Below are 13116 nucleotides of genomic sequence, written 5' to 3' on the forward strand. Positions count from 1 at the left end.
TACAAGTAGTGATGTTTAATGTGACAGATTTTTCTGGAGGATGATTTAGATTTGAAGTTTCACAGAATACCCTTTATGTTCTTTCCCTACGGTTTGTAGAGTTCAAAATACTACAGACATGGTTTTGTAATCACAACAAAAGATTGTACTGTGTTACAATGTTAATCTCATGAGGATTCAAGTGACATCATTCCTATTTATGGGGATGGAGGTGTTGAGACTGGACAATCAGACAATATCATTGGTTGTGGATCATCATTAATTTAATCACTTCCATCTTGCATCAATCATGAGATATATTTATAGGATCTGGTAAATCTTTGTCATAGGATAATATAACATGTTTTAATAATCTTCTCAACTTTAATGTAAGCCATTTCTTGATTGTTAAGGGGAGCAATGCCCTCTACTGGTTTCTTACTCTCTGTGACAGTGTTCAAGTTATGTGCCAAAATGTAGAAATTAACTCCACAAAATGTCAACATTCCCAAATTGAACAGAAGCTTTATAAAATAAGCGTTCAGTTCAAGCCCATATTTGTCAATTCCTTCAAGTCTAAAGAGTAAAAATATTTTGAAAATTCCACCAAACCCATTTCCACTTCATTCCTCAACTGTATATCCTTAAAATATTCGTTTTGCTAGTAGCCTACTCGGTCAACTTTAAAAGTCATGCTGACAACGTCATCAATGCCAGCCTCAAGTTCATCATGCTCCTGTACGCTGGAGACCCCTTTGGGTGTTCCTGTTAAAATCAGATCACCCTCCTCCAAGGTGATGATCTCACTTATGTAGCTGATGAGGTAGGGGATGGAGAAGATCATCTGGGACGTGCAGCCGTTCTGACGAAGCTGGTCGTTTACTTTGAGCCACAACTTGATATTCCCTGGATCAGGAATCCGCTCTTTGGGGATAAATTCGCTAATGGGACAGGAGGTGTTGAATGCTTTAGCCAGAGTCCAGGGTAAACCTTTGGACTTGCATTCGTCCTGGATGTCCCGGGCAGTCATGTCCAAGCACAACGCGTAACCGGCGATGTGCTCCATAGCGGTGGATTGAGATATTGCCGTGCCCCCTTTACCAATAACAACCCCTAACTCGACCTCATGGTGCAGGTTACTGGAATATGTAGGTATCAGAATAGGGGAACCTTCTCTCACGTATGCTGATGGGGTCTTCAGGAACAGCACAGGCTCTGTTGGGACTGCATTCTTCAGTTCTTTGGCGTGGTCCGCATAATTTCTACCAACACATATTATTTTCCGTCCCCACTCCCAAAACCGAGAAACATTTCGTGTAGTCATTGTGACATGGAATTTTCTCCCAGAACGACCTTCGGCTGCAGATAACTTCCTACATTAGTCTAGTAGCTGTATGCCTCGCCCCCAAAAGTAAGGAATGACAGAAGGGACAAACATTTTATAAATGTAATCTAGTATTATAGTTATTTCAGGAAACATGTTCTGCATTAGAAGGCTATTTGACAGGGATGCCTCATGATGATATCGTTTACTACTTTTAAAAGATATGATTATGCCTGAGTAAAAACAGAAGAATAATACGTGCGTAAAGCGCGTATTGCCTGCATCACAGGCAAAGAAAAATGACTCCTCACCAGCCTATAAACAAGCCTACACGTGCTACTCCTCTAACTGGGATTGGTGTAGTTTACCAGGTCAAAGTTAAAAAGGGGGCGGTACTGTGCGTAAAACCAAACTTTTCTGGTTCCTGAACATGCGATTGCAATATATTAGCAAACAGCTACAGTGTTGCTATGTTATTCAGGTCACTGATAGCGGGTGCCTGCACTCTTGGCGTTATTGGAGCGACGACAACGCATACATTTGGTATGTTTCGAACATGCCATTATGTTTCATCTACATTCTGCGTCTGCATTGCCCTACACTTTGTTCTATAAGCTGCCATTGTTGCTAGCGGTTAGCTTTCCTTCTTTTGGAAACAGACAAGCTGTCAAAACTGTCTGCTAGCACTAGCAGGCTAGCGTTTAGCATCATCTCAGTGTTACATCATCCCCTTTAAAATGTGAATGTTCCTGGCAAAGTCTAGGCGTAGACTTCATTCACTGCTGTGCGCCAATTTCATTTCTTAAACGATGCAGTTATTAGTAAATAGTAGCATATGAACTGCCTCTGTTGAATTGCAAAAATCACACCCAGACTATGTCTAGCAGAGAACTGGTCTCCTTTAAGAATACGTCTGCGTGATTCTTTTTGATATGGTTAGAGTACTTGATTAGGAGAAAGTGCATTTTGTCTTAATTAGACTCCTATAATTAATTAGCGCCAATGCAACTCCACTGCAGTGTTTACCTGTATATTACTTATACCTCTACCACGTCTTTGTCCTACCATATTAATCCTATATAAATGCGTATATTGTGTGCAGCTCCTTTGCGGGTCCAAGCAGCCCTTCTTCACACCCCCATTTTAAGAAAGTCTTTGCTGGTGGAGCAGAGCAACATGAAGATAGAATTGCTGCCTGCGCTCACTGACAACTACATGTACCTACTTATTGATGAGGAAACAAAAGAAGCAGCCATTGTTGACCCTGTGGAACCAGTTAAGGTATGTCCTGTATTTTAAAATGTCTTCTTTTAGATTAACTCACTAAGATTGAAGGGTTTAAACTAGCCCTCTCTTCTTTTGAATTTCCGTATTCTGTCTTGACAGGTTTTAGAAGCTGTCAAAAAGCACAAAGTGAAGCTCACAACAGTCCTGACCACCCATCACCATTGGTAAGAAGTCAGTCTAACGTAGTCGTAAACTCAATGTGGCCCACATCACTCGTAATGGGAATCACACTTATCATACTTATGTAGAACAGGGCTAGAGTATGGTGACATTAGATTAACCATATTCTCTCTCTCCCCCTCCCTCCCTTCTCCCCCTCCCTCCCTTCTCCAGGGACCATGCAGGTGGCAATGAGAAGATGTTGAGATTGATGCCTGGGCTCACTGTGTATGGAGGAGATGACAGGGTGGACGCCCTTTCCAAGAAAGTCTCACACTCCAACACCTTAAAAGTAATTCCATTATTACCTTCAATTAACCCTTGTGTTATCTTCGGGTCATTCTGACCCATCAGTCATTGTGACCCACCGTCGTATTGCGACAGATTTACCGCATACAAAGACAAAGTGAAGCATTTTCTTTTAACCGTTGGGCTGTCTCAGACCCCCCACATTGCAAAGGTTAAAAGAAAATTATTTTAATTTGTTTTTGTATTGGGTAAAATTGGGTAAACACAACGATGGTTCGTTATGAACCTTTGGGTCATGTGACCCGAAGGCAGCACGAGGGTTAAGTTCTGTTTTTTGTTTCTTTCCTGTCCATAGGATTGAATCGATCAGATGTATCTAACACTGTTTCCTTCTCATAACTAGCTTGGCTCTCTAAGTGTCAAGTGTTTGTTTACACCATGTCACACTACCGGTCACATTTGCTACTTTGTGACCAAGAACAACAGCACTGAACCTCCAGCTGTCTTCACAGGTAAACTGTCACGTCTATTTAGATACTCTCCCTTGTAAATAAAAAAAATAAAGTGTTGACGTACAATGTGAATGAACTGGATATGTTGTTAACCTCCCAGGCAAACCAAGCCATAAGTTGAAACCAAAGATCAGACCTAATTGGTTCTGATCATGAGCATAGTCACACCCAGTAGCTGACAATGTCACTTAATGTTCCCCAATCAGTTGATTCTCACATATGACCTTTAACCCATGATGTGGGTGTCACCTCCTTGTGTGCAGGTGACACTCTGTTTGTGGCTGGCTGTGGGAAGTTCTTTGAGGGTACAGCAGAGCAGATGTACAGGGCGTTGGTGGATGTCCTGGGACGACTGCCTCCTGAAACGGTAATTCTACTCTTGCTGCTCTACGTAATGAGAACCATGAAATCAAACAATTCTACAATTTGTGATGTTACAAATTACGGTGTTCTGTGTTCCAGCGTGTCTACTGTGGTCATGAGTACACTGTCAACAATCTGAAGTTTGCCCGACACGTGGAGCCGGATAATGAAGTAATTTTGAAAAAGCTTGCATGGGCAAAGGTATGCACTATAAATGTAATGGTGTATTTCATAACACTGTGGGTTGAGTTGTCTGTCATCCTCAAGGCAATCGATGCATTAGCGATTTGCTCTTGTTTGATACCATAGGAGAAATTCAGCAATGGAGAACCCACCATCCCATCCACAGTGGCAGATGAATTCTCATTCAACCCATTTATGCGCGTAAAGTAAGAGACACAATTTGTAAGAACTTTCTCTTCCATGGTACAAATTTAAATGGACGATATGCCAAGGTTTGTGTTGTAGGCTTATTAATCGTACTGTTACCAATGTGGATAGGCCACTGGTACCACAGACTGGTGTGTGTGTGCTTGTGCACATGTGCAAGATAAACTTCAACATTTCATTTATTTTTACCTCAGAGAGAAGGCAGTACAAGACCATACTGGACAAACGGACCCTATCGAAACAATGAGAAGTCTCCGGAAAGAGAAAGATGGCTTCAAGGTTCCCAAGGAGTGATGGATGTACAATGGGTTAAAGAAATCTAAAAAATATGGTTCACTACTATACACTTGTATTGTTTCCTGTTATGCCTGCAGAAAATATTACATGTCACACATAATGCTGTATTTACTAAATTTCATTGCTTAACTAATATAAAAATATAGCCCAAACAAACATTTTGAACTATATTTGATTACTATGAAGTGATTTGATCAAATGTTAATTTATTTTAATATGATCTGCTGGCCTGTGCAAATGTTTCATTATATCAGTTGAAACCTTTTAAGGTTTGCTAAATTTTGATTGCATACCATTTTAGTTTTTGTATTTAAATGCTCAATGTTCACAATTTGTGCATACAAAATTGAAAATCAGAAGACAGCTGGTAAAATGTCTTAATATGTGCAATCTTAAGTTTGCACATTATTATTTGAGCTTTTATTTCATAAAGTTATTTTCTCAGTTGTGATACGTCTTTGTTGTACCTTTATAAAGCTTTCTCATCAAACGTTCTATTTTGATTATTTACTTAAATATTGTAGTTATAGGTCTAGTGCTGTAATAGGGTGTCAAAACGAAAGTCCTGATTTTGTCTTCCACAATGCAGTTCTAGTAAGCAATAAAGCACATGAGGTGTTGGTCTTCAGTACATTTTTGACTGCAAATGGGTTTCCACGGTGAGTATAAAGAAGACTAGAACAAATAAAAAATCCTGCTCGATTAAAATGTAGCCTACAAATACCTTGAATGCTGTTATCGACTCTGGCCTAAGTGCATTTCTGTAAGCGGTCATTTCTGGATATCGTCAGGATTTGAAAGGTAATTTTACAATTCATTGACGAAATTGCGCTTTATATTTGTTAGAAAATACCGTTTAAATTGCGCCGGAGGTCGTTACGCCTACTGATAAATTACCAAATGCACTTCTAGTGTATACCCAGATAGCAAACTTCATTGAAACTACGTTGAATCAACATTCCACTGTAAACGCTAATTTCATTGAACCAATGTCAGACTCTGATGATTCATCATCATTTTGCACCCTTATTTCATATTGAAACAACGTTGAAATCACAACCCCAAATCAACGCGATATTAACGGTATTCCCACCAATATTACTATTGAAACAACGTTGTAATCATAACCTAACTAAAGATCAACATGACTTCAATGGTATTTCAATCGATATTAAACCACATAAAACAGGCTATATAGGTGAAAATGTCCTGCTTACAGCCAGGATAAATGTTATGAAGGCTATCCTAGACATTAGGTTTATGTGATAAAATGAAAAAAGACCATTTATATTAGTAAAAAATATTTATTATTGTTTAAAACCTGTTTACGCTCCTGTTTCGCCCGCGAGACAAAAATGCTGCCTCCCCCTTCCTCAGTTACGACGCACTAAATTCTAACAAATATATTTTTTAGACGCTACACATGTTATACATCGTTGGAAAGCTACGATTCTTGTGCTTCCATTGAAATAAACCAATTCAAGATCAAGTCGCAATAGCAAGCAAAGTCAACGTCTTTTTCCGGTGAACATTCCTTCAACAATGCCAAAGAAAAAAGTTGTACTCACCCTAAGTTGTTCAAATAGGTCCAGGTGTGCAAATCATGCCATCAAAACTTGATCTGCGTAAGTCCCAAGGGTTCAAAGTATCTAACCATGTAAAGTAATTCGTCCAAATACAATGTTTTACGTTCATGAATAGCCATTATCCTTTGTTTCATTATGCAAGTTAGCCGACGGAAGAAACAACTTGTTCACATAAAAGTGTTATTTTCTCCAGTTTATCAACGGAGTATTTACAAAATGAAGGTCTCAAAATGTCCGTTGAACCCTCCCCTTTTGATTGACACCTTGTTCGACCCAATAGGAGCTTCCATGCCCCGTTGACAGCCCTCTAAAGCCAACTAGGTCTGTGCGTCCTGCCCCCCCCCCCCCGCCCCCCCCCCCGCCCCCCACACTCGTTCTAAACAAATTTCTCGAACTGGCTTCGACTGGCTCTGAAATTAGCTCGTTAGCCTTGTAGCTGACAGCTAGCTGAAAATGCCAATACCTCATTTGTATGCGTCTGTGGAGCCTTCAAAATAACAGTCGATTGCGCAATATGGTTGACAGAATCAGTGTTCTTTGTGCGCCAATCCTTGGAATCAGATAAAGCACTCCAATGTGTTCATGCTTCAGTTTTTGTGTTTCAGTATTACTAATTAGGGATTTAGCTATTATATATGATATTTCTAAGTACCAGAGATGGGCCAGAGATAACAATTATGAAAAATAATACCTTTTTATTTGACCTTGACCTTGGTTACAAAGGGTCATTTTGGAGTCTCCAAAAGACCCTTTTAGAAAATTCCTGGATGTACTCTTATAAAAACATGTGTCAAATATGAATATATTGTGGTATTATGTTTGACTTTTGATTTGAATTGGGTAAGGCTTCAACCTGTGGTCCAATTTAGTCTTCCAGATAATACCTACCACCTCTAGGCCTATTCAGGCCTCTGTTTTCAAAACAAAATCTAGGCGGAAATAGAAATTTTCACTTTCCTTGTGTTCAAGCTTCTATTACTCAACACTAGAAGGACTGACAGGGGTCCTGACAACAGGGGACATAACTTCAGAGTGTCAGCTTTCAAAAGAGATCATTTACATGCATGTACTCCAAATGGTTCAAGAACAGCTTCCAATTTACTTTGGGTATACTGTTTAGGCGTTTTCAGGCAAATTTAACAGGAACATGAAAAGGTTAAAAAAAAAAAAAAAACATTCACTCCTGCTCTGTTTGGCGTCCACCCCCACCCATCCTGTCTGGGGCATAGCGAAGTCATTCTTGCGGCCTGGGCAAATGCAAATTCTTAGATTCCTGTCCCCATTTGCTGAGTTAGGGCATCTAAAACAGAAAACATACAAACAAACACAAAGTTATAACTTTCAGTTGTGAATTTTTATGCTGATGAATATGTTCTCTGTGTAATCAAGTCTGCAGTCAAACTTTCCAACGTTCCACCCCATTACAGTCGCGACCGTTTCTTACATTCATTTGTTAAAGATTTGCCACAGCAACTAAGAAAAGAAGCCTCCTACATTGATATATCTAAACACTATCTCAAACTAACAAAGTGTAGCTTATCATAATTGTCTTGTGCAGCGTCAAACTTGACATTTCTCTATTGAAAGTGGCTGGGCTGTCGATGACGCCGGTAGACTAGCCTAGCTCTACTAGCACAGTCTAGCTCTACCAAATTGAGAAAATGACGATTCCCGACATAACCATTGGATTTTTAAGCCGGAATGTTTTGGGCTTGGTATGTATCTACCTATTAAAGTACAATGTTTTGTCATAACGGGGTTTTTTTTATATCCACATTTCAGACGAGGGACTAGAAATAGCTCTAGCCGTTACTGTAGCACTAGCTAGCTACAGTACAGTTGGTAAATTGGCTATACACATTCAACAATGAAATATTGATGGAAACTATGACTGAATTTAACATAGACAATGTAAATAAACGATAAACGTCTGCGAATATTACATTTGGTACAATTTAACATTAGATCAATATTCTGCTTACCTGATGTGGATCCACAAATGAGAAGAACATTCATCTGACGTTGATTTACCAAACGATGGTCTCCCGGTCAACTATAACTCAATGACTTTTCGATCATATTTCCCGGTTTAACTATAACTCAATGACCTTTCGATCATATTTCCCGGTCAACTATAATTCAATGACTTTTTCAATCATTGTTCCCGGTCAACTAGCTCTATAATCATCTTTTCATTTCCCAGTCAACTATAATTCAATGACTTTTTAACATCGTTGCTGTTTACCCGGTCAACTACAAATCGATGTTTAATCAATTAATCAGGACAACTATAAATCAATGTTATTCCAATGTACCCTATGTTTCATCGATATTGCAAGTGATTCAACGTTTATTGGGTGTGCTTTGCCTTCGGCAAGGGCACAACCTTTGTTCTCTCACATATATATTATTATTGTGAGAATGCTTAACAGCATTCTCACTATTGTTTTCCTGTTTCTCTTTATTATTGTGAGAATGCTGTTAAGCATTCTCACTATTGCTTTTCAACTTCTCAGTTCTTCCGCCGTTTTTTGGCCTTTAACTCGTTCTGCATACTTTAACCGATTCCTACAACTTTTGTATCAAAACGTTCAGCTCCTTCAGGAGATGATGGCTATGACTTTTGGTATTTCTCACTTTTATACTTTTTAAGACATTAAGGTTTTTGTGCAAATTATTCTCCCATTAAAAGTAATGGTAAATCCTTTCAAATCATTAAAAAGCTTCCTCCTCTTTCAAACGTAACTACTTCAGCTTACTTTCAGCTAGAGACACCATTCAACCTTTAAAATGTTCACAAGACGTTCAGCTATTCCCAAATGATTCAGCTTTTTCAAATGTTCAGCCAATTTTGAATTATGACAGTTTGAAATACATTAAAATGTTTGCTCCTTCTTGATTTTTATGAATGAGCAGCAAGCAGAGTGGCACACTCTGCTGGCTGCTCTTTTTCTGATATTCAACTAATTTGTCAAACAAATTCCTCTAACGTTCATATAGTTTAACTTACAGAAACAAGTTATACCTTAAAATGTAGGAAAAATTGTCCTCTTTCAGCCAATGTAACTACTAAAGAGCTCACATTTACAGATTTTCAGCTATGAGCCTTGAAGCGAGAGCAGCCTTTCAAATTCTCTCACTAACTTCAATGGAGAGGTGAGTAAAATCAGTCAGAGAAAGCAAGAAGGAACAAGATTTTGAAACTGCCGATAGAGTCGTATTTCTGACCGCATAGACATATAAAGGACATCTCTGATTTCGAGTCTTGGGTCTCGGAAAATATCCTCATTTTATTGATTTGACGTATAGTTTTGTGTCTAGGTCAACTTGTTTGAGGTGTGGATGCTAGGTAAATGTTCGTTTTTCTCTCTGCCTAGCTCGTTAGCTATCACAGCTGCGCCATCGCCGTGGCAACCAAACAAACACGCACCAGGAAAGCAGAAGGAACACGTTTTTGAAACTGCAGGTAGAGTCATATTTCTGACTGCACAGACATATAAAGAATATATCTGGTTTCGGCAGAGTCTTGGGTCTCGGAAAATATCCTTATATTTTGGATTGGACGTACAGTTTTGCGTCTAGGTTATCTTGTTTGAGGTGTGGATTCTAGCTACATTTCGGTTATTCTCTCCTATAGTCGAGCTAGCGCAATGGCTCTCCATAACTAAAAACGGTTCGACCTCTTTTCCACAATCGACCAAATTGGCCAAACAAGGTATGTACATTGAGCTGAAGGGGAAAAATAATCTAGCTAGATCGTTTTTATTTTAGCAAGTTTCACAGAAATTTGCAACAATCGACGCTCAAGACTGTCATAGCTGACCGTCACGAACAGCCAACCCGGGGCTGGGGTAAGTGTTTGCTGCAGCTGGCGTTAATCCTACGAACAAACGCTTCGTAACTGGAAAGTTTTTACTTTTAATTGACGATATTGAACACAGATGTTAAGTAACTTGTCTTTAGTCAAATATATTCTCCGTTTTCAATTTGAAGCAGTATCTAGCTTACTATAGGAAATCTCCCAATGCATCCTCTCTCTAGCTTCGCTTCGGCTAAAGTCAGATGGAGACGATGACGATGCATGCATTGTTCACGCCTATGGTGTTAATACAGTCTGTACAACACTTGCAAGAAATGATCCACTGGTTAGATGTAGCATGATCTTATTTAATACCCACAATACTGTAGTTCATCTTTTTTTGCAGCAGCATTTTAATCTGAGTTCAAGTAGCTTTTGCAGTTGCACAACCAACAAAGTCACGTAATGTGACGTGATTGAATTTAAAAGTTTTTATTTTTATGTCATCTTAAATTAAGTGTCTGAACAGGGCTGGGTGTGCAGGCACACATGATTAGTTTCTCCTCCACCTTGAACCTGAAACCTAGATTCTAGGTTAGAAATGTTGCCAGTCTGTTGCCAATGACCAACGGTTGCTACGTTTTTCCAGCAAGTTCAAGTCATTCCAGTGTTGTCCTTTTACCTTCAAATTCGTTCAACCCAGACTTCAGCAACTGGTTTTCTGCTAAATTTTCACATTTTCCTGCAGCTCATCTTTCTGAATTTTTGCCCTTATTGTTTTGCATTTTTCTTCTTCTTTTCTTTTCTTCTCTTTTCTTCTGTGTTCTGCCTTCATCTTGCTCCAGGTCCTTTCAAAAATACCTTTCACAGCAGTACCTTCCAACTGCCATACTTTTGCATTTTCTTCTCTTTTCTGTACTTTTCTGCCTTCATCTTGCTGCAGGTCCTTTCTAACATACATTTCAGGCCTTTTGAAACTCCAGCAAATAATTTTCTGCTACATTTTCAAAATCTTCAGAATTATTTCTCTTTTTTAATTTTTCTTCTCTTTTCTGTAGTTTTATACCTTCGTCCAGCTCCAGCCCCTTTCAAAAATACCTTTCAGGTGCTTCAGCTTATAACTTTCTACTAAATGTTCAAAACTTTCCGCTTTTTTAGCATGGTCAGCTATCCCCATTCAGGTTTTCAGCATTCTCACTGCTGTTTCGCAGGAACAGCCGTTTCTAGTTATTATTCTTTTTGCCCCCCTAAAACTCAGTCAATATTTGGCCTACATAGACAAAGTAGGTGTCAAAAGTTTCGTCTTGGTAGCGATTGAGTTGCTTCTATTGGAATTTACGTTCCGTTGCATGGTTTAAGCTGAAGTTAAGTTTCTGTGGCGAAAAGTGAAGCTAACGGTGGCTAATTTGCTAGCCACAGTCACTGACGTTACTAACGTCACTACCGTCACGAAAACACGCGTGACTACCTTTGGCAGAACATTCGTTTCGCATCTGTTAACTTGGGGGATAGCTAGGCTAACTATAGCTTTACTGCAAGGCAGCTGCAGAAACGCCACAAGCAAAGAGGCCAGGGTGATAACTATTTACTCATTTTACTTTGTGATATGACACACAATTGTCATGTGTAATGTACAGTATAAGCTGATATTATTAAGGAAGTACATCTACTTTCGGAAACAGTACTATTTCACTGAAGTATTAGCATCATGACATTAGCCTGTGTTGCCCGGGCAACACATACTACAGTGGTCTATGATGTAGCGTTATCTGTTTTCAATCGTTAAAATAAACATTCCTCACATATACATTTTCGTTGTAGGGTTTATTCTGACATTAGTAAACGATTTGTTGGTGAAATTACCATTACCTGTGGTTTCAAACCAGTGTAGCTCACTGCAACGCTGTAGCTTACGTGAGACACACTACAAAAACATCTACACTACACAGCTGTTTAGGAAGTCAAACGGCGACAGAACATGTTCGGCACTCCCCTTACTTAAATCAAAAGTCTATCTAACTACTAACCTGAACTTCATTGCCACAGCCTAAACGTTGTCAATCTGTTCATGAAAATAATTAATTTCAGCTTAAACCGTACAACGGAACGTTAAATCCAATTCAACCAACGCAATCGCTACCAAGACGAACACAGCAGTAGTCTAGTACTGTACCGTAGTAGTACAATTTACCGGGGCAGCTTCTCCACACAGGGCTATATCGCATTTTGCGTTGTTACTGACAATGATCGCTACCAGTGAGCTTTTTATGAATGAGCGATTTTCCACTAAATAAATGTCAAGCTTATTTACGTTTTGGGGGGCATATTTTCAGTTAGCAGATGGTACTGTTTGAATCGCGATTCCATCTTCTACTGCCGGGTAACGTCTAGAATAATCTTCAAAGGGGGTTCTTTATTAATGAATGAATGCAATGAGTAGGCTAAATGCCTGAAAATATCATGAGAAGGGAAAAACTTAAAATGACGTTTAAATCATAGAGATTAGGTCAATTTTTACACCGGTCTGCCCAATTTATTCGTTTTGTTTCAACGATGAGGCTGCCTCTTGCAGGGGAAATGAGAAGACATCTATTTCATTCTACACTTCACTCGTATTTTCAGTTGTAAATGAGCAGCAAAAAAAAATGCTTTTAAATCTATGTCATCTTTATAAATAATAAGTATGCATTTTTATATAAAATATACAGAAATATCAGTTGTAAAAATGTCATTCAAAAACGGACCCCTGTGCAACCGACGCAAGCAAGCACACCCTACAATTTCCCCAGAAATTGTACCCTCTCTAGTTTAGCATTGAGATTTCAATCTCAACCATTCTGATGATTTAGATGGAAAATCAATATTAATTCAATGTCGTCTTGCTATCTAAAGATCCTGTAAAGTGGACCTGGAAACGAGTTTTAAGTTCGCCACATCACAGAATAATGTGTTATTAACTACCCATCCAAATTCGAATGAAAAAATAACACCGACAAGTATGTTAAATTAGGCTTTGAAATCGTGAACAAATCAGCAGTCTTCTCTCCTTGAGACTGGGGAGGCGTGTCGCCTGAAGGAGCTGAAGCTACGCCCCTCGCTGCCTAGTGCCTACCTCCGACCCAGATAATGGACGCTATGTCAAGCCGATCAAAACCGTATAGAATTAGTATT

At 39.1% G+C, this 13116-nt stretch overlaps 2 protein-coding genes across 2 annotated transcripts; one reads left to right on the plus strand and one right to left on the minus strand.

Annotated features, from left to right (window-relative positions):
• Positions 1-1391, minus strand: fahd1 (fumarylacetoacetate hydrolase domain containing 1). Its single transcript, XM_062452227.1, has one exon. The coding sequence runs from the start codon at positions 1301-1303 to the stop codon at positions 641-643; it is 663 nt and encodes a 220-aa protein (XP_062308211.1). The 5' UTR covers positions 1304-1391; the 3' UTR covers positions 1-640.
• Positions 1392-1681: 290 nt separating this feature from the next.
• On the plus strand, positions 1682-5191 carry hagh (hydroxyacylglutathione hydrolase). Its single transcript, XM_062452219.1, has 9 exons — positions 1682-1846; positions 2406-2584; positions 2690-2754; positions 2924-3041; positions 3402-3510; positions 3774-3877; positions 3973-4074; positions 4183-4262; positions 4458-5191. Exons 1-9 carry the CDS (start codon positions 1774-1776, stop codon positions 4555-4557), a joined length of 930 nt encoding a protein of 309 aa, XP_062308203.1. The 5' UTR covers positions 1682-1773; the 3' UTR covers positions 4558-5191.
• Positions 5192-13116: the final 7925 nt, after the last annotated feature.

The sequence above is a fragment of the Osmerus eperlanus genome, chromosome 2, assembly GCF_963692335.1.
Source record: "Osmerus eperlanus chromosome 2, fOsmEpe2.1, whole genome shotgun sequence".
Classification (NCBI taxonomy): domain Eukaryota; kingdom Metazoa; phylum Chordata; class Actinopteri; order Osmeriformes; family Osmeridae; genus Osmerus; species Osmerus eperlanus.